At 48.1% G+C, this 23,113-nt stretch overlaps 1 protein-coding gene across 2 annotated transcripts; it reads right to left on the bottom strand.

The window, feature by feature from the left end:
- Positions 1–1,156: 1,156 nt before the first annotated feature.
- On the bottom strand, positions 1,157–22,388 carry UBN1 (ubinuclein 1). Of its 2 annotated transcripts, XM_009817168.2 has the most exons (17): positions 22,152–22,388; positions 20,459–20,545; positions 19,385–19,480; positions 18,965–19,099; positions 18,494–18,597; positions 17,339–17,777; positions 14,783–14,853; positions 13,395–13,524; positions 13,050–13,168; positions 12,433–12,561; positions 11,367–11,510; positions 8,257–8,307; positions 7,040–7,082; positions 5,491–6,717; positions 4,273–4,525; positions 3,864–3,953; positions 1,157–1,277 (listed from the first exon to the last, which is right to left on the bottom strand). In XM_009817168.2, the coding sequence occupies exons 1-17, from the start codon at positions 22,386–22,388 to the stop codon at positions 1,225–1,227; spliced, it is 3,408 nt and encodes a 1,135-aa protein (XP_009815470.1). In that variant the 3' UTR covers positions 1,157–1,224. The 2 variants fall into 2 exon arrangements, with proteins under 2 accessions (XP_009815470.1, XP_059682611.1); XM_059826628.1 differs by lacking the exon at positions 3,864–3,953.
- Positions 22,389–23,113: the final 725 nt, after the last annotated feature.

Below are 23,113 nucleotides of genomic sequence, written 5' to 3'. Positions count from 1 at the left end.
CAATTCTGGATGGTCCCCATTCCTGCAGCTGTGACAAGCACATGATCCTAGTGCAGAAATCATCGAGGAGAGCAATATTATTCTCTGGAATTCATGTGACTAGTAGTGACCTTGGTTAATCTAGATCATTCCCTCTGCCCACCAAAGAGATCATAACTGATGACCCTAGGAAAGAATGGCTTTAGGGGAGGGTCTGGAACCCGCTTGCACAAACTCGGATAAGAACTGGTGCTCTTGCTGGATTTGGTACTGTGTTCGCAGTCACCAAGACACCATTGAAGTCCAGACAGTGCAGCTTTTTTTTTTTTGATGTGCAACCATAAAAAGCTCTATTAAATAAAACAGAATACATTTTAAATACAGAATGATTAAAAAAGGGTTGAGGAGCACACAAAATAGGGCTGAAATGTGTGTCACTAGTCCATTCTTGCTCCACCATAAAAGGCACTGGAATTATGTCTTCCTATACACGTGACATGCCGAGAAGTGTCCCATTCAATCCAATGCATTCGATGGTAATGAGGATAAAACTGAGCAGGAAGAAAAAAATCCAAAACCCAAAAGAAGTTGAGAATTTTCAAAGTCAATGACTGCATCTAAAAATGTCTCTCAAAAGAGTCTTCCTTCTCCTCCAGAGGGGAACATCAGGTGGTTCATTAGATTCACCACACAGGAAATGTTAAGTCCTCCCATTAACTGTAGCACAGTTTTATAGTACAATTGAAACGTTAGTCAAATGTCTTCAGAAAGCACTGGCAATGCTAGAATTATCCAAGTAAATCCAAAGCAGAAGAAAGAAGCACCTTTCATACCCTCCAGTGGGAGACCAAGGAGGTAACTGGACTTGGAGGTACTTGGCAGATACAGACAGAGGTGGGTAGGAATCCGCTGCAAGAAAAGCCAAGCCACCCGAGTCTCCCTGCGAGTTCTAGCTCCTGCCAGTGCCAGGGAATGCGTGAAGGGCAGCAGCAATAAAACAGTGCTACAAAATGCTTCTCTCATTAGGGCATGGCTCAAGGTGGCCCTTTGTGTGGGGCTTGGCTCTGAAAGCCTCTGAGCAAACGCACCAATGAGTTCCTCACCGCAGTTCAGTCTCTCCAGTTGTTGTGAAGGGGGAAAAAAAAAAAAAAAAAAAAAAAAAAAGACACAGCCGGTATCCAAAGTTCATGACCTGTTCCTCTTGGGTTTATCCCATGTGTGCTGTAGCTCCCCTCCTTGCAGACGTCACAACTTGCGCTGCTGTGCATTGGACCCTTTGCCGTGAAGCTGAGAAGCATCTGAAAGAAAATAAAACCAAGTGGGAAGGGGGTTCGGCATCAGCTCCACGGAGCTGCGGGCAGCTGGGGCAGCCAGATCTCTCCACACAGAAAGACCTACTTTTCCCTTCCAGCACCAAGGAATCAGGGGGTAAGAGGACGTGCTTGCAGGCATCTCACAACTGGGAGCAGCTCTGCCTCTGCACCTGAGTAAGGCACATGGGAGGCACTGAGTGTCTCCTGTGGCCTCCCAGCAAAAGCACCACAGCACAGATTCAGATTGCTCCTTGACTAGCTAGCCTACGCCCTTCTCTAAAAGCCACCCTACCACGTCTCCCCATCCAGGAAACCAGAAATACATGGTACTGGCTGCCTTGCAACTAAAGGTGGTTTGAAATAACACCGTTAGTACACCTTTGCCGTTGTAATGAAGCCTTCAGGTGCCTAGGTGCCCACCGATAGCAACAGCAATCACAGGAATCTAACCCCTGAAGTAAAAGAAAGGATCAGACATGGAGGGAAAAGAGAAAATGCACTGAAGAGAGAAGAAGGAAGGAGGTTTAAGGAAGCAGAAGTTTTCCAGGAGCAATTCAAACTACCATCGGACTATGATGAACAAATGGGTGTACTGAGATATGCAGTTAAGCAGCAGTGGCACCGAGCAGCGTAGCAACAGCTTCTTCTCCAGGACAAGGACAGTTCATTCCATGCAAGAACTCAGTCCCAGCACGTCGCATTTCTAAAGCGAGCAGTCAGAACCATCGCCACAGCACCAGCACGCAGGCACCTCCACCAGCAGATGCAGCAGTGACAACACACAAGCAAGCACTGGATGCTCCTTGCTCAAATGCTTTTTGATGAATGCTGGTATAAGTACTTTAGTTTAAGACATCAATGTTTCCTTGCATTTGTAGCAACATCCCAACACACCAGAGCCCTCGCAGCTTTCAGGCGGAGCAACGCAGCTGTGGCCGTCTGCTTACACAGCCAACCACAGTTTACGCCACACAACGAATCAAGATATTTTAAGATTATGGTGGTCACTTAAATACCTACTGTGTTCTCCTACAAAACACCACAATTGGTAATATTCCCAGAGGTGATCGCTCAATCTCCAATCTTGATGTGAAAACATCAAGTGAGAAAGCGGGTCCCTGCTGAAGTTGTCTCAATGGTCAGTTTTTCTTCACTTATTCCTAGTCACCCTTTGTCTACTCACAGCTTCTGGCACTATATCCTGCTTAAGAGCAGCAGTCCGTCAAAAAATTCTTTTGTTATAAGCCCTATAAGCAACAGCAAAGTCACCACTCTAAATTCCTTCAAATAATGGGACAGAGGACTCCTCAGTGACACAGAATATATTTCACAACCCATGTTCAAACCACAATCCATCATCTCACTCTCCAGTAACTGAATTTACAAACAAGAAGGAAGGGTCTGTCACACCAGTGATTGCTGCTAGTAGCTCCTTCTTCTGCTCTACCACATTAGAGTGGCATAACAACCCGCCTCAGACAAACTTCAGCAAAAGAAGCAAAGAAAACAAATTCTTTGAATTTTCACCAGTGCACCGCACTTCTTTCTTCATCCAACAAGCACTGTGCTCAGCAGTCAAGGGCATTTTACCCCATGACTGCTGCGGGAGGCCACAGGAACTCCAGCAGGTTATCCACACATGTAATGGCCTCAGTGCCACAATATTAGGCTAGCACATCCCCTCCTAAATCAGGCTCATAGTGCCCAGTAAGACAATCACAACAGGAGCAGGTACTAAGACAGCGGCACTGAACTGCACTGAAGTGCTAAAGAACACTTGATCAAGACAGCAGAAATAGCAGTTACCAATGGGATACGCAACTCCCTGAAGCAGATAAGCCCGACATGCTGGCCCTGCATTTCAATTTGCAGAATGCTACATGGATCTCCCTTACTTCTCTCCTTCCTCCACAGTGCTACGTATTTACACACGCTCACAGCCCACCAGGCAGGACTCCATTTACGAGCAGAGGTGGTGTTCTTCGGAAATCTCTTGTTTTGTGCATTGCTTCTGCAGGCATCAAACTGGGGCAGGAACAGGCTTAACTGCAAAATCATCACGTTGTCAACACCAAGTAAAGCAGTCTCCATTTACACTACAAACTTGTTGCGAAGGAGATGCAGGCAATTAGCTCAGTGCACAGACGCAAGACATTCTGGTCTGACACATTTTATATAGGTCACCAGTAACAAAACTCCACAGAGCCAGAACATTCATTCCTGGGCAGTCCTGGCAGACTGTGCATAAACATGCACAGCTTTAATCCTGGCAGGGTAATTCTTCACCACAACGCAAGCAGCAAAGCTGAGTACCTCCAGGAACCAACTTGCTATAAGCACTGACGGTTCATCATTCCAGAATTGCACAAGTTTGCCCTGGCTAACTAAATAGGAAAGGACGCAGAGAGCTATGCCTCACTTTGTACCTCAGGGAGGCCGCAAGCTTTAGCGACAACCGCACTGGTCGGACAACGTGGACAACCACTCTGCTCTCACCCCTAGAGGAAGGATCTGCCGAGATACAGGATGACTCACGACGCAGGAGACAAACACGACCGTCTGACAAGTTACCTGGCAAACTTTGCGGTAAATGAGTGGACAGGGCAGAATGTGGGAGTGGCGCTGCATGGTGGGGGCTGGAGTGCAAGCCAGCTAGAAGACCTAGAGAGAAAAACAAAGAAAGGAGAGGGGAAAAAAAAGAACAAATACACATCGAAGACAGAAACGAGCAGAGGAGCTGCAGCAGTTAGCCTATAGCTCAGCTTCCAGCTATTGGGACTTCTGGGCTAGGTATAGGGATGTGGCTGAGGTTCTCCAAATGCAACTGCTGGAGATCGAAGTGCATGAACTACAGCATGAAGCAACAGCAAGAGAGATGGGGTGGCCTGCAATGGATTAGCACAGCAGAGCATTGGCGTTCTTGTTATTTGACAGCACAGGCACAAGTAACACACACATGCGTGACCAGGAGGATACTCACTGTGGCCAAGGCCGTGGTGGAACGTTCCTGGAGCAGGTCCCGTAACTATTGCATCCTTTGATACTCCTGCTTTTGGGGAGGAGTCTGAACTGAAGGAGATGACATGAAGAGGGAAGGAATGAATAGGAGAGATAATACCTAACGGGGTGGAGCTCAAGGCAGCTGGCAGCTTTGGATTGCTGGACTTGTAGGATGGAGCCAGTACACTTAAGGAGGAAGAACTCGTTAGCAGCACAGCTCCACTAGTTCCTTTCTGAAAAGCAACAGAAAAAGTCAGTCAGGAGTAGGAAAACCAAGGCATAGCGTCATTCATACCTAAAAGAACTGCAAAACATGGAGCGCTCAAGCATTCCTCCTTGCAAGAAGCTCCCTCCCAGCCAGGGCCCAAGAGCTGCCAACTCCTGAGGCCATCTGCGGGTGCCCAGGACACAGGAAATCCCGCTGCTGGACGCTATGCTCTTCTAAATGTGACCATACTGGATTTCACTCTGTTGTTCCCTTGCTCTGGAACTGTGCCTCCATTAGGCAGAGGAAAAGCTTACGCATTGCCTGCAAGTTCCACGGAGGATGCTTCCTACTCACTTCTAGCAGCATACCGCTGCTGACAACTCAAGACACCACGGTTTGGTGTACCCCTGCACCCAAGAATGTTATCTGAGATCTCTCCCATGGAGAGAGACACTACTGGGGAATGCTTTTCGGCTCTCTATCTCAGTAACAGACAAGGTACACGGGCTGAGCAGCACATGTCTTTCAGGCCCATTTAAATATACTCATTTAATTGCCCAGCTCTTTCCACATGCCACAAAAGAAGGCAGGTATCAGCAGCCAACAACAAATTAATACAACAGCATTAGGAACAATTACTTTTTTGCTATAGATGAAAATTAAGGCCCTTATGCTATTAAATACAATGGCTGAATAATACAAGTCTGTATAGGTAACCCAGGAGTCCTTCATGAGACATTATATCCCAATGAACAGTATTTTGTTCAGTTGTTACTTTAAGCTAAAAATGGAAGCTTGAACTCTGGAGTGCAAGCCCATGGCAAAGGCCAGGATGTCCTAGCCTAAGCAGCCAAGATCCAGACAGTCATTCAAGAATTTCAGGAAATTCTTTTGAAGTCATCACTTTACAGCAGGTCTGAACAGGAGATGGCCTGACACAGTGCCATACATTCTCCTGGCTTTAGGCTAGGCCAGCACACCCCTGCTTACCGGCACAGAGGTAGAAGATGCGGCGCTGCTAACAACAGCTGGCTTTAGGGAGGAGGTCAGCAATTTGGCCACCCCTTGAGTGCCCCCGCTAGAATCTCCGTTTGAACCTCCAGGAGGTGCCACCAGAGTCAGCTTCTGCGAAACGGGCGTCTTCTTCACCGAGGAGCTTGAGGACGGGCGGCTGGACGCCTGGCCCGAGGAAGGGGTCTGTACGTTGGGCAGCAAGCTCCCAGAGGAGCAGCCCTGGTTTGCAGAAGCTCCAGATGAGGAACTGCTGGAAGAAGCCCCGTGCTTGGAGAGGGAGCCAGAAATGAAGGGCGATTTGTAAGATTGTCCTGAAGAGCTAGAGCCACTTGAGTGCTTTCCTGTGTAGCTGAGAGATGATGAGGATGAGCCTGGGCTCTTGTGGGAGCTGCCAGAGTTCTGGGTGCTGCCTGGTGATGCAGAGGAATGGAAGCTCTGAGCTTTGGTTGATGACTTGACCTGCTGGAGGAGGGAACGTTGGGGCAGTGGGGAGGAGGACTTGGGATTCTGCAGTTTGACAAACGGAGCCGCGGAGGTGAAAGTTTTCTGTAGCTGGCTGCCTGAGTGAAAGACCTTCACCTGAGAACTTGGCACTGGGGTGGAGGTCTGAGGCCCGTGGCTTGGCCGGACCAGACTGTGGTGTTTCTGTTTAGCCTGGTGTGCATCAGGAAGGATTTTGCTGGGGGAGGCTTGGCAGGATAGCTCTTTGTAGTTAGAGTTCTCTGTCTTTTTGTCTTGTGAAGACTGGCCCAACGCCAGGGCCTGCTCAGCCAGGAAATTTAGAGGAGACTGGAGGGAACCAGAGGATGATGTAGGGGAAGGGTTGGACTTCGGAAATGTCCTCTTCTCCTCTGAGGATGCAAGAGTTGGGATCTTCTCTGGTGGAGCTTTTGGAGGTCCAGGAAGAGTAAAGTCAGGGCTCCCTCCCGCTCTGCTGTTCAGCACAGCCAGTTCCTTAGAGACTGCTTCCAGGGAGGAAGTGGGATTATGAATTAAGTCCTCATCCAAGGAGTCATCCATGAAGGTAGCAGGAGCACCAGTGCTGCTGGCTGCTTGAGCTGTCCCAAGGGATAAGAGTTCCCTGGTTTGGGCACTGATGCCCAGAGCTCCTCCCTGGGGCTCTGACGGCAGAGCTAAGGTGCTGCTTGAGTGCATCGAAGGAGCAGAAACCGACACCTTTTTATCTGGCTTGCAGGAAGATTCCTGGACAAAATCACAAGAGAAGGCACAGTCAGAACAGAAGCAGGGTTTACTGCTGAAAAGGGAAGCAAAGGTTCCCAATTTGGGGATAAATGGCAGAATAGGCACATTCTGTGCCTGCCAGGCCCCCGCCTCCCTCCCGACTGCTGCTGCCATCAATTTTAGCTGCTGTTCTAGTCAGTATTGGGCTTGAAAAAACAACTAGAGCTATTTCACAGTACAACTTCCTTGTACCTAATGTATAGCTACAAGGCTCAAATACAGGATTTAAGATGGCAGACTTTTGTGTATGTCAATCACGAGAACCAGAAAACAAAGAACTCACCTTCACTTTCACCTTAGTAGGAGCTATAACTTTCTTCTTCGCCCTGTTTTGAGGGAGACAAAAGAAACATGGCTCACTGAATGCCCGCAGGGAAGCATCCAATTAGGGAGCGCACTTGGGCCCTGTTAATGATGATCCACTGAGTCTTTTGCAAAGAACCAAGGGAACAGAGGCAGCATCTCAGATCGCTAGGATTCAAAACTGTATGACATTTGGTTGCTGCTCTAGGAAGCCCCAACTCCCACACAGGGGAATGAATTAGGGAGCGGAGCAGAGTCTTGAAATGGTAGCAGAGCAGTGAAAGCACTCAACAGACACATCCTGCACTGGCTGCAGGGCTAGGAGCTACTACAGGAACCCACTGCGGACCTAACTACAGCAATACCCAGACAGAAACTGATACAGAGACTGTTTTGGAGAAAAGTTACGCATTTCTTTTAGGTTCCCAGAAGAAGTCAAGGATGCAAAAGCATCTGCCAAATTCACAGAAAATAGATCATTTGGACTGGTCAGATGCAATCTCTGGTACAAGACATCCCTGAACTGCCGGAACGGTATGGCTGCGGGAAGGATGACTCTACACTCTATTTCATACTCTTTCTCACACTTCCCCTCGCTCATCCAGTACCAAGAACAGGACCGTCTGTCAAACAGACATCAGCCTAAGTCCGTATCATCATCTGTTATAGACTGCCAGCAAGATCCACGAGACCCTTTGGCATTAAAGCACCTGCCCAGCTGGATTCCGATGGCTCTCCTGGTTTGCCACCCACAAGCCTATTTCACCCATCTTCACTAGCTTGAGCTCACTGTACCCCTCCTTTAACCAGGCAACAAGAAAGGGAATCCAGAATCCAGTAAGGACCGACTGAACAGGTAGTAATAGTCACAGTGCTGGCACCACACTCCATTTTACCTTGATCTGCCTCCCAGGGACTAGCACAGAGGCCTGACTCCAGTCTATTGAACAAGGCCAGGAGGCAACCTGGAAAAGTTCTTATCTTTGAGCTTACTGTAAGGTTAAAGCACCTCAGGAAGGCTGTCGTTGGGAGATGTCACACACAAACAACTACTCTCCCTAGACCTCCCCAAATGAAGCAGCGCCAAACTATCTGATGGGAGCCAAGCGAGCTCAGGTGCTTCTGCATGATCCACCCAGGCCCCAGGGAACGGAGTTCACCAGTTATCACTCCAAAGGAATGCTGCGCGATACTCACAGGACTGATGTGAGGTGTCCATGTACACGCCTGCTCTCCTTAAACAGTGTCCTAAGAAGGGAAGAGAGCAATGAGAAGTGATATCCAGCAAGACCCAGTAGAGCAGCCGGGATCACTGGAGACAGAGCTGCACAGTACAGCAGGGGACTTAGTGAAATTAAAACCACAGAGAGCAAACAAATATTCATCCCTTTTCCAGGAAAATCCTGCTGAATTCCCCCACACAATTCCCTCTCTGGGGAGCTATGCTTGTAGGCGCTGGAAAGGCCATTAAGGCAGTTGTTGGACAATAACTAAGGAAAAAGCTCTGTCAGCTTAAAAAACTGACAGCCAACTGGAGAGGCAGTACGATCATTCAAGCTGGGCGTTAATGCTGCCACAGATCACCCAAGAGCCGGCAGATCATCCAAGAGCTCTTCACCAACTTCAAGAGAGAAAGGTTACCTTCCCCGCCTCAATACAGCAATATGGATGAGAAGAACTTTGCACACTGCATGTCTCTGTTGCCTTTGTGTCCCCAGCAGACAACTGAGGTGACTTCTTAAATCAACACAACAATTTCTGTTAACAATTGACTAACCACAACCAATAAATAGAGCTACATCCAAGACCCTTTACTACTGAGGCTAAGTAAACCAGAATCTCACACAAACACGATTTCACCTAAACCAGCTGCTGCTCAGCTGCCGCCTTAGATGTCAGGGTGAGAAGCTTGTAAATACACCTTCAGTACTGGCATATGGAATACGCTTCCCACCTGCTATTAACAGCCTGACAAAGACTTTTGACATCCTTTTTCTTTTAAAAAGGAAGCTTATTTTAACCTCATATTCTGTTGATCGCCTTTTAGCACTACCTGAGAAAAGAGAATCACGGCAGGGCCTCTCTGTACTCATACGCAAAGTTGCTACTCTGTCCATCTTCAAGCTCCTCTTAAAGATGAACTTCTGTGATCTTGATGACAATGAATCCAGCTGACTCGACCATAAAATTGTTTACAATTCTCCTAGTGCTGCCAATCCCTTCCCTCCCCTTCTGTGTGGCTGTCCGTCTACCCTCTGTCTTTAAACCACAAAGTCATAGAATATCTCAAGTTGGAAGGGACTCATAAGGATCATCAAGTCCAACTCCATCAAGTCCCAGCAGGAGAAACTATTGGCCCTGAGCCACTGCAAAAGCAACCAGCAAAACTGCTTTTATTCAGTCATTCTGTAGTTCACTTCACTGGAAGGCCCTCCGACACTGAGTCTTAGGTGAAAATCCGTATGCCTAGGAACAATTTCACCTACAGACTAGGGGGGAAAGATTTCATTACCTTTTATTCAAAGAAAAGAGTTTTTAAAACTTGGCAAGCTAAGACCCTCAAAAGCTGGTAATATCTTCATTAACTAAGTAGGAATCTGCACCCACCTCTTAATGCCATCATTCAGCTCCCATACACTAAAACAACACACTACGACCATGCACATTACTGTACTTTGTGTGCACATGCAGCTGCAATAAACAGCCGTGGACTTTTCCACATGGATCTGTACTGTGCTACTCATACTTACTGCTCTTAAGAACTGGTACCTACTTCTTCCTCTATTCCCCATGAAACCCAAAACGCAAATTCAGCAGAGAGAAGATGACAGCGCTGCCCAGCTCTTTAAATGCAAAGAGATAGAGATTCCAGCAGTAAGACTGCACAGTTGTCCTTTCTTTAAAACTATTGAGCAAAACAAAGCAGGCCAGAAGCTGATGACAGTCCCAGCAGAATGCCTCTCCGCAATTTGTATGGCTCTCTGCAATTGCCAGCTCAATGGCATGGATGACGGAGGGCGTGAAAGAGCAGGAAACAGCAGTGAAGACACCAGATAGGGTAAAGAAAACCACACCAAATGCCTACTTACTCTGCTCTCTGATGTGTCTAGTGCAAGTCCAAAGCCCCTAAAACTTTCTGCTTTGCTTTCTTTTGCGAATACTCTAGGGTCTAGGGAAGACTTCCCAAAGTGCCTGAAAAACGTATCCTTCGTGAGACAGATTACAAAGTGATCCTTTGTAATACAGAGTCAAGAAACCACAGGCCAGTCAGCCTCACCTCAGTCCCAGTTCTACCTTGTAACTTGTCACTGCCAGTGGCATCCATCAGAGGTCAATACGGGAGCCAAGACTACTCAACATTGTCATTTACAACCTGGACGACAGCACGGACTGCGCTCTGAGCAAGTTTGAGTCTGGTATGAAAACGGAGGGAGGGGGGAGAATATGTTGGAGGAGGGCCGGGCTGCCATTCACAGGGACCTGGACAGGCTGGAGAAAGGAGCCAACACAAACCTTGTGAAGTTCAACAAAGATAAACGCAAAGTCCTGCAGCTGGGATGGAATAACCTCACGCAGCAACACAGGCTGGGGGCCAACTGGCTATGTAGCAGCCCTGCAGAAAAGGACCCGGGGGTCCTGGTGGACAAGTTGAACACGAGCCACTGCTGCAAGGGTGTACTGCTGAGAGCTAACCATATGCTGGCAGGTATTAGCAAGAGCACAGCTTATTGCCCTCTGTTTAGCACTTGTGAGGTCACATCTGGATACAGCATCCAGCTTCAGGGTCCCCACAATACAAGAGAGATGTCGATAAACTGGAGACGGTCCAGAGCCACTAAGATGGCTGAGGAACAGGGACACATGACATACAAGGAGCGGTGGAGGAAACTGGGTTTGCTCAGCCTGGAAAATGAGAAGACCAAGGAGGGATCTAATGACCGTCTTCCACTACCTAAAGGGGTGGGGTGGGGGGGTGGGGCATCACGAAGAAGATGGAGCCAGACCATTCTCAAAGGTGCCCAGTAAAAAGCAAAAAGAGGGAATATTCAGTTCAGTGCAGCAAGGGGAATTCTGATTGGAAATAAGGAGAAAAGACTTTGTGAAGAGTGATTAAGTACTGGAACAGGGGCCCAGAGATGCTGTGGTAATCTCCAGCCTTGGAGATTTCCAAAACTCCAGAGGACAAGGCCCTGAGCACTCTCACCTAACCTTGAAGCTAGCCATTCTTTGAGCAGGGGCAGGACTAAAAACCTTCAGAGGTCCCTTAGGACAAGGAATTCCTGGAGTACAACTTGATTCTTGCTCACCTGGCCTGCATCCAGCCTTTTGGCCAAAGGGGCTTCACCTCTCCATCTAGGAAGGTCTTCACATAATCCTCTAGAGACTGAGCCTTATTCTTGTCAAGGTCATAACCATCCAACTTAATCTTCACCAAGTGGCAAAGCAGCTCCCTGAAGAACAGGAAGATTTCAAATACAGTTACGCGATTAACTTTCCCCAGTTGGAGGTCATTCTGTTTTTCCACGGCTGGATAAATACACTAAGACACGCCTGGCTCTGCATAACACCTTGCTAATAAAACTGACCCTGCACTGACTCCGCAAGAAAGAGGAAGGGAAAGGCACGTTCCTGGCTCTGTGTGTGCACGCACGTCAGTCTGCCAGGGGAGAAAAGCCTTGTTACCCCTTCCCATTTTAATGTCCTGAAACAGCAGAGCTAGTAAACCAGTGCCAGAATTACAGGCGTCATTAACAACCACAGAACTGAACCTCTCTGCAGACCTTCGTGCTGAGAGGCAATGACAAAGCAGGAAGCGAAGCTTGCTTTGTTCTAAATGAATCAGCCACCTGCGGAGCAGCACCCCAATTTGTTACAGAATAAGATGAAGATGACAGCAGGACTGACTCCCATTTTATCTTTTGTCACTTTCCCCTCCACCCAGCACCCTGTTCTTTGTCAGACCCCTGGGTGCCAGGGGCAGCAATCCCCATTAGCTTTAACTGCTTTCACAACCAGAATTTGGTCTCATTAAGAGTCTAGTCTGCAGGATTTCAGCAATTCAGCAGAGTTCCTTCTTTTCCCAAAGATCTGTCCCTCTCTTTTGGCCTCTGCACAGAGGCTTCTCAGCCCTTCTCTCAGAGTTGGCCTGTGCCTGAAATCAGCTTAGTTTTGCAATGTATATAAGGGTGAGATTCAATAAATGCAATAGTGGCTTCCATAAACAGCACAGTCTGCCACAAACCTCCAAGCTGACTGTTACTACAGATGATCAGCGCTGCTCTGAAAACAAGATAGAAATACTGAAATGCTTCACTTCCAACTGCATAGAGTAAGACAAGTCACAGGTTCACTTAATATCTAAATTATGCAAACCTGATTTCATCATTCCATTGAAATTTCTTTCGCGGTCCCATGACGCGCTTCCCTCCCTTTTCTTCATCCTCATCATCATCAGAACAAACTCGATCTCGCTGCTCTTTGTCCTTTTCCTCTTCCAGCATCCTAAAATGGAGACAGAGATTATATGGAAATCATCGTTCTGGAGATTCAAGGACAGGATTAAGCATCTCTGAACAACACCGTTCAGAGGTCTCGATAGTCAATGATAACACACGCATGGGAAGAGGGCCTAAATCTCTTGCTTCGGGTGCAAGCTAAGCTAAGTGCTTAAGGTTAAGAAATCTCCCAATATTCTGTAACAAAGACCATGGGACTAATCCAGCCTGACTGTTCTCAGACTGCCACGTTCCTAAAGACATACCCGCACAGAAGTGAAACACTTGAGCCAAGTTCTGGTCCCATCAATGCTGCTGTAGTTGGCATCGCCATAGATAGCACAAAGAACACACACAGCTTAATCAGGCCAATTAATGCCTGTCAGCAATTTTTGACTACAGAACAAAAATAGGTAGTAAACTTCATGAGAGCAGCCTACAGGTCAGCCTGCTGAGAAGAGCTACAGATGCATAACAAGCAAACGAGGCGCTTACTTGGCAAACTTGGCCTGGGTGTGGGCTTGGCATTCCTCCTGGTACTTGGCCATCTGCTCCGGCATGGCCCTTCCAATGGCCTCCTTTAGTTTCTGTAGAGGTTCCTTCAATCGGCCACCCTAGAGCACAGCACAGAACAGACTCAAGTTCCACGTGGTGCGTTCCAGACGAGACACCCAAATCTGGCAGGTCGAGACCTTGCCAATTCTGAATCCACACCACCAGACGCGGTGCCTGAACCATGCTCCGTGGAGGACACCACCACGTTAGGCAGACAATGACTGTGCTCTGAAGATCGGGGGTAACATGCACACGAGACAGGGCTGGGCTGCCAAATTCACTCACCTGCTCGTAGAGATAAAGCTTACGGGCACGCTTGACCAGAGTATCCTTACTGCACGGGAAGAAAGCAGCCAGGTGGGCGTACACCCCTGACCGGATCTGGCTGTTAAGCTCCCGGGTCTGCAGCTCTATGCTGAAGAACAAGACAAACACAGTGTTGACCAGGGACCTGGCAGGGGTTCTCTGAGCAACACGAATGCAACCCTGCTGCAACCTGGGGAGCTGGAGGCAGGCAGAAAGAGACAAAGTACAAGCCAAACTACATGACAGTTCTTTAGATTTTAGAATCAACAGACTCAAGCCCTTGATCCCAAGCTATGCTTTTTAATCTAGTTTCAGAGTCTCTGGAAAAGGAACAAAAGGATGTCAGCAGTCTTATTCTGCAGTTCTTCCTGGCAACTGAAGTGCAGAGGGGTCAGGCAATGAAGTTAGATGTAGACGCTGCTTATGTCAGACACTAGGGCGGTCTAGCGCAGGATAATATAGCATCAGACTTTATCCCTTGGGCTTGAACTTACTTCCCAGTGAGTAGATTCAAGGTCAGTATGTGCCAAACCCATCTACACAGTTATGTATAACTTAAGATACTAGCTTTTTAAGCCACCTCTCAGTGTCAATAAGAAGTGTAAAGACCCCTAACTGATTCTACGGCAAAGTCGTGCAAATCTATTTAAACCACTTCTGAATGTGGTTAGAGTTATCAGTTTGAAAACAGATCAGGAGTGTTTGTGTAGTCAGCACTGGAATGCTAAAAGGTGGTAATCACCACTTGAAACGAGAGGGAAACACACTCCCAAACTTCCCTTCGGCAATTCCCTTCAAGTGCCTTGATAAACCTTAATGAAATTAAAGCCTCTGTGTAAGCATTACACTGCGATGATCACAAAGCTGTGTGCATTCATCAGCCTTCTCCAGGCACTTGAAGAAGAATGAAGCCATTATCAACAGCTGCATGAAGCAACACTGGTATTCTCTAATTGGGGGACTCAAAAACACAGAGCAATAATGGAGTTCCTCCAGTTTGCACAGAGAACACAGCAGCTTTATCCCAGTTATAAAATATTCCATATAGCATATAACTTAAACAGCAAAGAACACACCTGACATCTCCAACAGGGAGAGATTTACTGTTCTTGTACCATGGTATTAAGCACCATCTTGACAACAGGAGGCCTGGATACATCCCTTCCAATCTTCTCTTATCTCAGTTATACATCATATTTCAACTGAAAGCCATTTCTAGGAGACTTTCATGTTATCCTAGGCATGTTCTGCATGGAGGACCTGTATAAGAACACCTCAAGAACTCCTGCTAAACCTGCTCCTGAATCTACAAAAAATGCTCTGCCTCATATTCTCCTTTCCCACTCTTCTCCCCCGGTGGCACTTACTCCAGTATGATGTTGTTGATATCCTGAGTAAAGAATCGCTGTTTGCTTTCTCCCTCTGCAGCTCTGGCAGCCTGGAAATTAGCAAATAGCACAAGTCATCATCAGTTCACAGATACAGACAGGCACAAGCAATCAAGTGGTTTTTAAACCACGTCAGAAACACTGTAAAACAAGGCACAGTTTTATTCCACCAAGAGTCGGGTGCATTGGAGTTACTACACTAGAGTGAAAATTCCTCCATTTAATGGGGCAAGGAAGAGGGCTTGGTGGCCACTGGCTTCCTTGGCGTACTTCCCATGGGGAGAAGGGACGGTTCTAGGGCATGGTTTTAACTTCATTCTAGGGCCACTGGATTGAGTAAATATGAGCATACAGCTTGTCCCTGGAACAGGGAAGATCATCCTAGTCACATTTAATGAGGGTCAGGGATACTTATCATCAGGCTTTCTGATGCAGCCACAGGGGATATGCTGTTTCTAATCAACACCATGGAAGCTAAAAAAAAAATCCTGTTCGGGAAGCTTCCTGAGCTATGATTGCAGCACACACAGCACCGTCCAAAAATCACACCCATGAAAAATATGTCCAGAGGGAAAATAATTCCAAGAGATGAATGAGAGAGTAGAAAATTGCCAAGAGCTTTCAGTCTCTTCTGAGTGGGGATGTAAACAAAGCTGGGATTCACCACAAAGCACCACATCAAGTTAGTGATTCCTGGTGTGGGAAAGGAGACCAGGGGAGAAGGGCATCATTTTGAAATCCCTTGATTTAACACTTCAAGGTTCAGGCTGGAAAAGGATTCATTTATGCCCAGGAGTACATTCCTCTCTGTCAGCAGCAGGTCATAGGCAGCTGGTGGTATCAAAGGAGAAGGTTCAATACTAAAGAGAATCCTCAACGGGAAAATCCTTTTAGGAAGGAGAGTTAAAGTCAAATCAGTTCAAGTAGAAGAGGAAATGCCAGGAGGGCTCTTTAACCCAGGAGATGTTCCCACCTGCTGGGATGGAAGAGACCTGGCTCTCAGACAGAGGTATGGCACCTCTTCATTCCCACCTGCACCAGAGTACCTGTCCCAAAATCCTAACTGACCCAGAGGCTTCAATTTGTTAAAAATTTCTCCTCCTTGGTTTCTTTTCTTAACATACACAGTCCAGCAACATGAGAGACAGCAGCAGGAAAATCTAACCAGGAAAATCTGTGGGTACTCTGCTATTACACTATCTTGCAGCAACATAACGATTACCGTGGGAGCCTCCATAATATTCTCCTTTAACTCAGATACAGTTCAGAGACAGCTGTTTCAGTGTTTTCTGTTAACAGCCTGAATAGCAAATAGAAACATCCATGAAGAGCCCATTATTTTTATCAGCTGTGGCAATACATTCTTCAATTCCTCCTTCTCTTCCATCTGCTCACCACCGCTATACACACTTAAAATTTCTCAGCAGAACACAGTTAACAGAAGCTTACCCTTAGTAACAGGAGTTATTAAGTAAGAGATGCTTAAGTAACAGCTGCTCTAAACTGACATGCCCCAGAAGGCAGAACACACGTAGAGGTGTAAGAGCATTGTTTATGACTTAAAATCAATATTTAAAAACAACACTAGAAGCAGGAACAAAATAGCTCAGCATTTGTTGACAGGCTGATAGTGACAGCCCTCACCCCAGAGAAGGCCCACAGCAAGTCTGAAGGTGCACTTCTTGGACATGCCAGGAGAGGGATCCCTGACCAGCACCCAATGCTTTCCTGCTTCTCCAGAACAGCGGTTCCCAAAGCAGGTCACATTTTGGAGAAGATGGGCGAGTCCCACAGGAGTTCAGCTGCAGGAGGAGCTACTGGTGAAAAGACGTGGGATCACCCTTCTAATGTATTCCACTCCCTAAACAGTACCCCAACACTGAGATGGTGGGGAAAGAACCCAAATTGCCAGTGAATTGGCTCCAGTGCAGGAGATGCCATATTGTACCCATGCTTCAGTGAAGGCATCTGCCTGCATATGATGCAGGAAATGATTCTAACAAATCCTCAAGCCCCATCTACAGGGCTTTTCATGCCTTCTCACACTGTAGAACAGGTAATGCTTTCCAGCTGCACCCACTTATTTTACATACAGAACACTGCACGCCACTTCACAGACGCTGTCCTGACCATCACAGCACATTAAAACTGTTACAGTGGAATTTGTCCTTCAGCCTCATTAGTTCACATTTTAAGTTCATTCATGTTAAATTGACTTTGGAAATTACCTCTTGCATCAGGTCCATACTTTGCCACGAGAGGTAAAGAAGCCACACGGACAGGTGGGATACCGAGTGTTACATTCAGTAGATAACAAGGCCAAGCACCTTGACACTACCTGACATCTGGGTGTCCAAGAAAGTGACTTGGCCCTAAGAGAAAACTGGGTGACGCAAAGGCGTGATCCCACGTGGCACTGCAAAACTCCCCCATTGGGGTTGTGCTCTGCCTCTGGGTGAAGCTACATAAACCCAGCAGAGCTGTCCCCTCACCACTAACCACACAATCCTACTGCCCCACAACAAACTGCCATACCTGAGCCAGTTCTTTGATACGTTTCTCCAAAGGGGCTGGCAGGCCTTCTGGGAGGGATGGCGGTTGCTTGAAATCCTGTTCCAAGCCCATCCCAATAGGATCGCTCCCATCCTCCACATCAGGAAAGGGACTCCCTTCTGGGGATTCACTGAGGAGCCGCTCCAGGTCTAGGTCAGTTAATGAGTCCATAGCCGTCGCTGCCTGAAGCAGGTCGTTATCACTGGCATGGCCGAAGAGGGAGAGCAAAGGGTCAGCCATCACCTCTGCCTCCCTTGGCGCTGGAGGTTCTGCTGGTGAAGGAGTCACCACTTTCTGCTCTTCATCTTTTTTCTTCTGAGCATCCTTCTCCTTCTGAAACTTCTTCAGCATCTCCTTGACGCTAAGAGCTCCAGAGTATTTCTTCTTCTTCTTCTCCTTACTTGCATTTAACGCCGTAAAGCTGTAAACAGAGTACAGAGGAGAAAAGGGAACTGAAACAAATACAAGATTAAGGGGAAGAGACGAGGATACCTTCATCCCAGTTCACTTCAGCCATATGCACCAATCCACTGGGAAGTCTTAGCCCCTTTACCAATTATACCAGGAAGAATAGTCTATGGCCTCTTAAGGTCTTAAGGTCCTGCTGCTTGTTCAGCCTGGAGAAGAGAAGGCTGTCCTTCCTCACTGCAGAGAGGTGATGGAGCTTAAACTGTCTCCACCAAGTTACGCTATTATTTAGCTATGTACATTACTCCAGCAAGGAAGATTTCGAAATGCACAAACAACTAGTGCAGAGGAACGGAAGCAAGAGAGTTAGCGTGACAGCAGCTTGAAACTTTTTGCCTATTAAAACTAGGAGAGCAAATTCCTCTTCAGGCTCTCCAATATCTCTTCCCACCATTAGTGCCTAAAGAGAGCTCCAAGAAACACCAACATTTCAGCTAGCTCTGCCCCTCTTTGCTCGGACACTCTTGCTGTGGAGCTGCGCTCCTTTCCTAATCATCAGCTGCCTTTTTTCTCCCCCTTTGGAAGCAACGGGGGTTTGCCCGTTGCTGTTCATGCAGCACGCACTCAAGCCATCCCCCCACCACAACAGGTATTACTGCAACGTAACAAATGCCACCTGTAACCCTGAAGCAAGGTGTAGAGCAGCAAGCATTCCCTCCCCCTCCTTACCCAGCTTTTGGAAACTTGGACTTTTTGGATTTCTTTTCCTTGTCGTAAGAATCATCTTTCTTCTTCTTCTTCAGTTTTTCACCTCCATCTTTCAACTTCCGCTTCTGGAGAGGGATAAAACCAAGTCACAATCAAGGTGTGTCCTGCTCTTGGAATTGGACCTGCACCCCCAGACACACTTTGGGTCTCCTCCCACAGCTCCTTCCCCACTGGACACATTAACCCAACCCCCAGACATGTATCACCACGGTTCTGGCACATACTGTCTTCAACATTTCACAGCGCACCTAGCTTTTACACTAGAGACGATCCTACCAACAAAGGGGAAGGGATGCCAGGTGCTCCTGCTGTTTCCCCTTTTAGCCACCTCGCTTTGGCATTACAAAAATGGGGCTGTCTCCAACAGACGTTGCCACCGAAGAGGAGCACCCATCTAAAAGAGGAAATAATGGAGAACGCTGGCTTACTGACCTTGGGACACTTCTTCTTCTTCTCTTTAACATAGTCATCTTCAGATTCAGACGCTTGCCGAAACTGCAGTGTTCCTGAGTTGATGTAAAACCCTCCGTACTTCGTAGTAAGAGAAGCTGGAACAAGCTCATCGTACTGGAAATAACAGAGAACAATCCATTGGCACTGTAAGCTTTGTTACTTTATTCTGTAGCTGAGCTGCTTGGAGAATGGAGTGGGACTCGTGCTCCCCAAGAACAGACGGGGCTGTGCACACACCTGCTAACCAGCATTCTCCTGCCACCTGGTTGCCCCAGGAGCTCTTGTTCCCCAGCCCTGGCACACTCCTGGCTTGCACCCAGTTTGGGTTCCCCCCAGGTGCCAGCTCAGCACTCCCCAGCAGCCGCCTTTAACCACCCTCACACCTGCCCCAGTACTCACTGCTTCAGAATTATCGATGAAGGAGTCCGATTCGTCATATCCATATCCCATATCAATCAAGTCCTGAATACGGTCCTTTCTACGTCTCTTGCCACCCTAAACAATAAAAGATAGACAGTGTGTTCATCTTTCTTTTCCAATTACCACGGGGATGGCCCCAATACAGGACATTGACATTGGCTCCGCTACAGAAAAGAGAATGACATCTTTTTTTGCTCCTAACAGCAGCAAAACCAAACCAGCATTAACTCCTATCATGCTGTAATCTGAGGATACGGTAAATCCAGTTTTAGGCCTCATCATACGGAATCAAAAACGGTGAGGCCAAACGAAACAAAACGCTGACCTGCCAGACCAGCTGACTTTGTGCCAGCAGACTTCCCGTTGAATTGGGGCCGCACCCCTTCAACATTTCTGCCAGCACAGAGATGGACTGCTCTTCCATAACTGCTATACAGTTGGGACAAACCGGGTACTACATGCATCAAACATACGGGCAGTGCATTACGGTGACCCGTAGGTCAAATTCATATCACAAGACAATACAGCAACTCGCTATCCAAAAGCGCCAGTTTTAAGACATAAAGTAGTTTTATTGCCGTCTACAGAAGTGAAGTGAGAGGAAGAACAGCAAGGAAACAGGTGAGAGAGATCGGTGTCTCTCACACTACCCAGCACAGTACTGTCTGAGGGCAGCAGACTCACCACAGTGCCGTACTTAAGAGACTTGACAGATTACATCGTGCCACAGCTACAAGGCCTAGAAATTAATTTTTGCTTGAGAAAATTAAATTTTATAAGTTACATTAAGATAATGACATTTGCCACTACAAGTGAGAATGTCATTCACTTTAATCAGACCATCATCTAATTTAAGACCGTATCTGAGCTATTTTCGTGGACCACAGCCCTGAGACAGGAAAGACACATAGAAAACAGAACCCTCCAGCCAAGATAGACTGCAGGAGAACAAGAACACAAGAGCCAATGACCATTACTAAAATACTACTGCTTCAGAGCTGAACAGCATTGCCCATTCTAAGGGATAACGTAATAGAAAGAAGAAAAACGTACATATTTTTCTTCAAACTTCCTAGCAAGAGCCTCCACTTTATGCCTTTCCTTTTCGTCATCATTAAAGGGATCAGCAGGGTCTTTCTTCTGTAGAAATAAAAGAGACAAAAACATCAGAATCAATCCTGTCACGCTGCCACCAAAACCCATGCATTAAATCCATCACGAATAGAGTATCCAGGCAGAAGCTCAGACAAATCAACCTTCAGTACAGTATTTAGTACAGTCCTGTTTAATATCTTCATCAGTGACAAAGACAGCAGAATCGAGTGCACCCTCGGCAAGTCTGCGGACGACACCAAGCTGAGTGGTGCGGCTGACAGGCCTGAGGGACGGGATGCCATCCAGAAAAACCTGGACAAGCTCGAGAAGTGGGCCCGTGCAAACTTCGTGACGTACAACAAGGCCAAGTGCAAGGTCCTGCGTCTGGGTCGGGGCAACCCCCGGTATCAGTACAGGCTGGGGGGTGAAGGGATTGAGAGCAGCCCTGCCGAGAAGGACTTGGGGGTACTGGGGGATGAAAAGCTGGACGTGAGCAGGCAATGCGCACTCGCAGCCCAGAAAGCCAGCCGTATCCTGGGCTGCATCCAAAACAGCGTGGCCAGCAGGTCGAGGGAGGGGATTCTGCCCCTCTACCCTGCTCTGGTGAGACCCCACCTGCAGTACTGCGTCCAGCTCTGGGGTCCTCAGCACAGGAGAGACATGGACCTGTTGGAGTGGGTCCAGAGGAGGCCACAAAAAAGATCAGAGGGCTGGAGCACCTCTCCTATGGGGAAAGGCTGAGAGAGTGGGGGTTGTTCAGCCTGGAGAAGAGAAGGCTCCGGGGAGACCTTCCAGCAGCCTTCCAGTACTTAAAGGGGGCTTAGAAGAAAGACAGGGAGAACTTTTTAGCAGGGCCTGTAGCAATAGGACAAGGGGTAATGGTTTTAAACTAAAAGAGAGGAGATTCACACTAGATTTAAGGAAGAAATTTTTTATGCCGGGGGTGGTGAAACACTGGCACAGGTTGCCCAGAGAGGTGGTAGATGCCCCATCCCTGGAAACAGTCAAGGTCAGGTTGGTCAGGGCTTTGGGCAACCTGATCTAGTTGAAGATGTCCCTGCTGATGGCAGGGGGTTGGACTAGATGGCCTTGACAGGTCCCTTCCAACCCAAACCGTTCTGGAACTCTCTGCGTTCTAGGTTCTGTACCTGTCTCTGCGTTCTAGGTTCTGTACCTGTCTCTGCGTTCTAGGTTCTGTACCTGTCTCTGCGTTCTAGGTTCTGTACCTGTCTCTGCGTTCTAGGTTCTGTACCTGTCTCTGCTGCTCCCGACTCTCAAAACAAATCCAACCAACCTTCTTTTCATAGAAAAACACCCCTAAGACAAAGTTCAGATGCTACAGAAGTTTGCATGTCCTTGTATCCCGAGAAACAGCTTTCAACAGGCAAACAGAATTGTCAGGCAACACCTGGAAGCACCATGGCCACCACACAGGAAGAGATGCCAAGTACTAAGGTGGAAATATTCACATGCAGTAGAGCAGGGTCCCCAAAAAGATACGGCCACATATCGTAGAAGTATCTCTCCTTTTGATGCTCTTTGGAAAAGAGCTGCTCATAGCTGCTAGCAAGCCAGGTACCAAAAATCACTTTAGATCAAGCAATTCCAAACTAAACGAGCATTGTTCCCCACCGGCCACGAGGACACTTACCTTGTCTCCTGAAGAACCTCTTACTTTCCCTCGACAACTCTTCAGAAGATCAGGGTAGAAAAATTCTGGACAACGTTTGTGATCCGGCTCAAAGAGAGTGAGTGTGATTCGAACAGCTGTTGCAGCCGGTTCAGAGTCCTGGGGCTGCTCTCCATCATCTTTCCGAGACTTCTTCAAGAAGCTGCCGCTCAGTGAACCGTGGAGAGTGGTGAATGAAACCCTGTGGGGCTCCGTCATGGCTACGGCCAAGTCTTACCAGTCCTCATGGCATAGTTCCATTGCATCAGAAAAGGCCTGCCCCAGCTGCACACATATTGGTTTCACCAGCCAGTTAAGGGTAACTGAGGATGTCGGCAGTGGAACAAGTCATTTAATTTTGAAGTTTTGTTGGGAAATAACAAATACTTGTGATGCTAGCGCTTGCTGCAATCATTAAAGAAAGGAAGAAGTCAATCCTCGAACCAGAATCTCCTCCAATGTTGGCAGTCCCCAACGTTGTCACTTCTGCCCACCCCCACAGCTCTATCCCAACACCACACCGCTCCGTTGCCAAGGGCTGAAGGAAACACAGCTGTCCAGGAAAGCAAACGACCCCACCAGACTTGCTGGGACACGGCCCAGCAGCCCTGGGCAGAACCGCCGGCCTGGGCTGCACAGCCCCCGGCCAGGGCTCGGCTCCAGCCGGCAGCTCTCCCGCTGCACGGAGGCCCGGACACCCCTGTCCCTGGGAGGGCGACCCCGTCCCCGGCACCCGCAGGGGGCTGAGCGCAGCCCGGGGACCGGCTGCGCCGCCGGAGGGAGCCCCGGCCGCGCTGAGGCGGAGCGGGCCGCGGGGCTGAGGGGGAGCCCGGGCCCGGGTGCTGAGGAGAGACCGAGGCCGGCCGCGCTGAGGGGGAGCGGGCCGCGGGGCTGAGGGGAACCGGGGCCCTGGGGCCGAAGGGGGAGCGCAGGACGCCGCTGGC

This window comes from Gavia stellata, chromosome 18, assembly GCF_030936135.1.
Source record: "Gavia stellata isolate bGavSte3 chromosome 18, bGavSte3.hap2, whole genome shotgun sequence".
NCBI lineage: Eukaryota > Metazoa > Chordata > Aves > Gaviiformes > Gaviidae > Gavia > Gavia stellata.
Note: the sequence above shows the minus strand (reverse complement) of the source record. Positions and strands in the feature narration are given on the sequence as shown.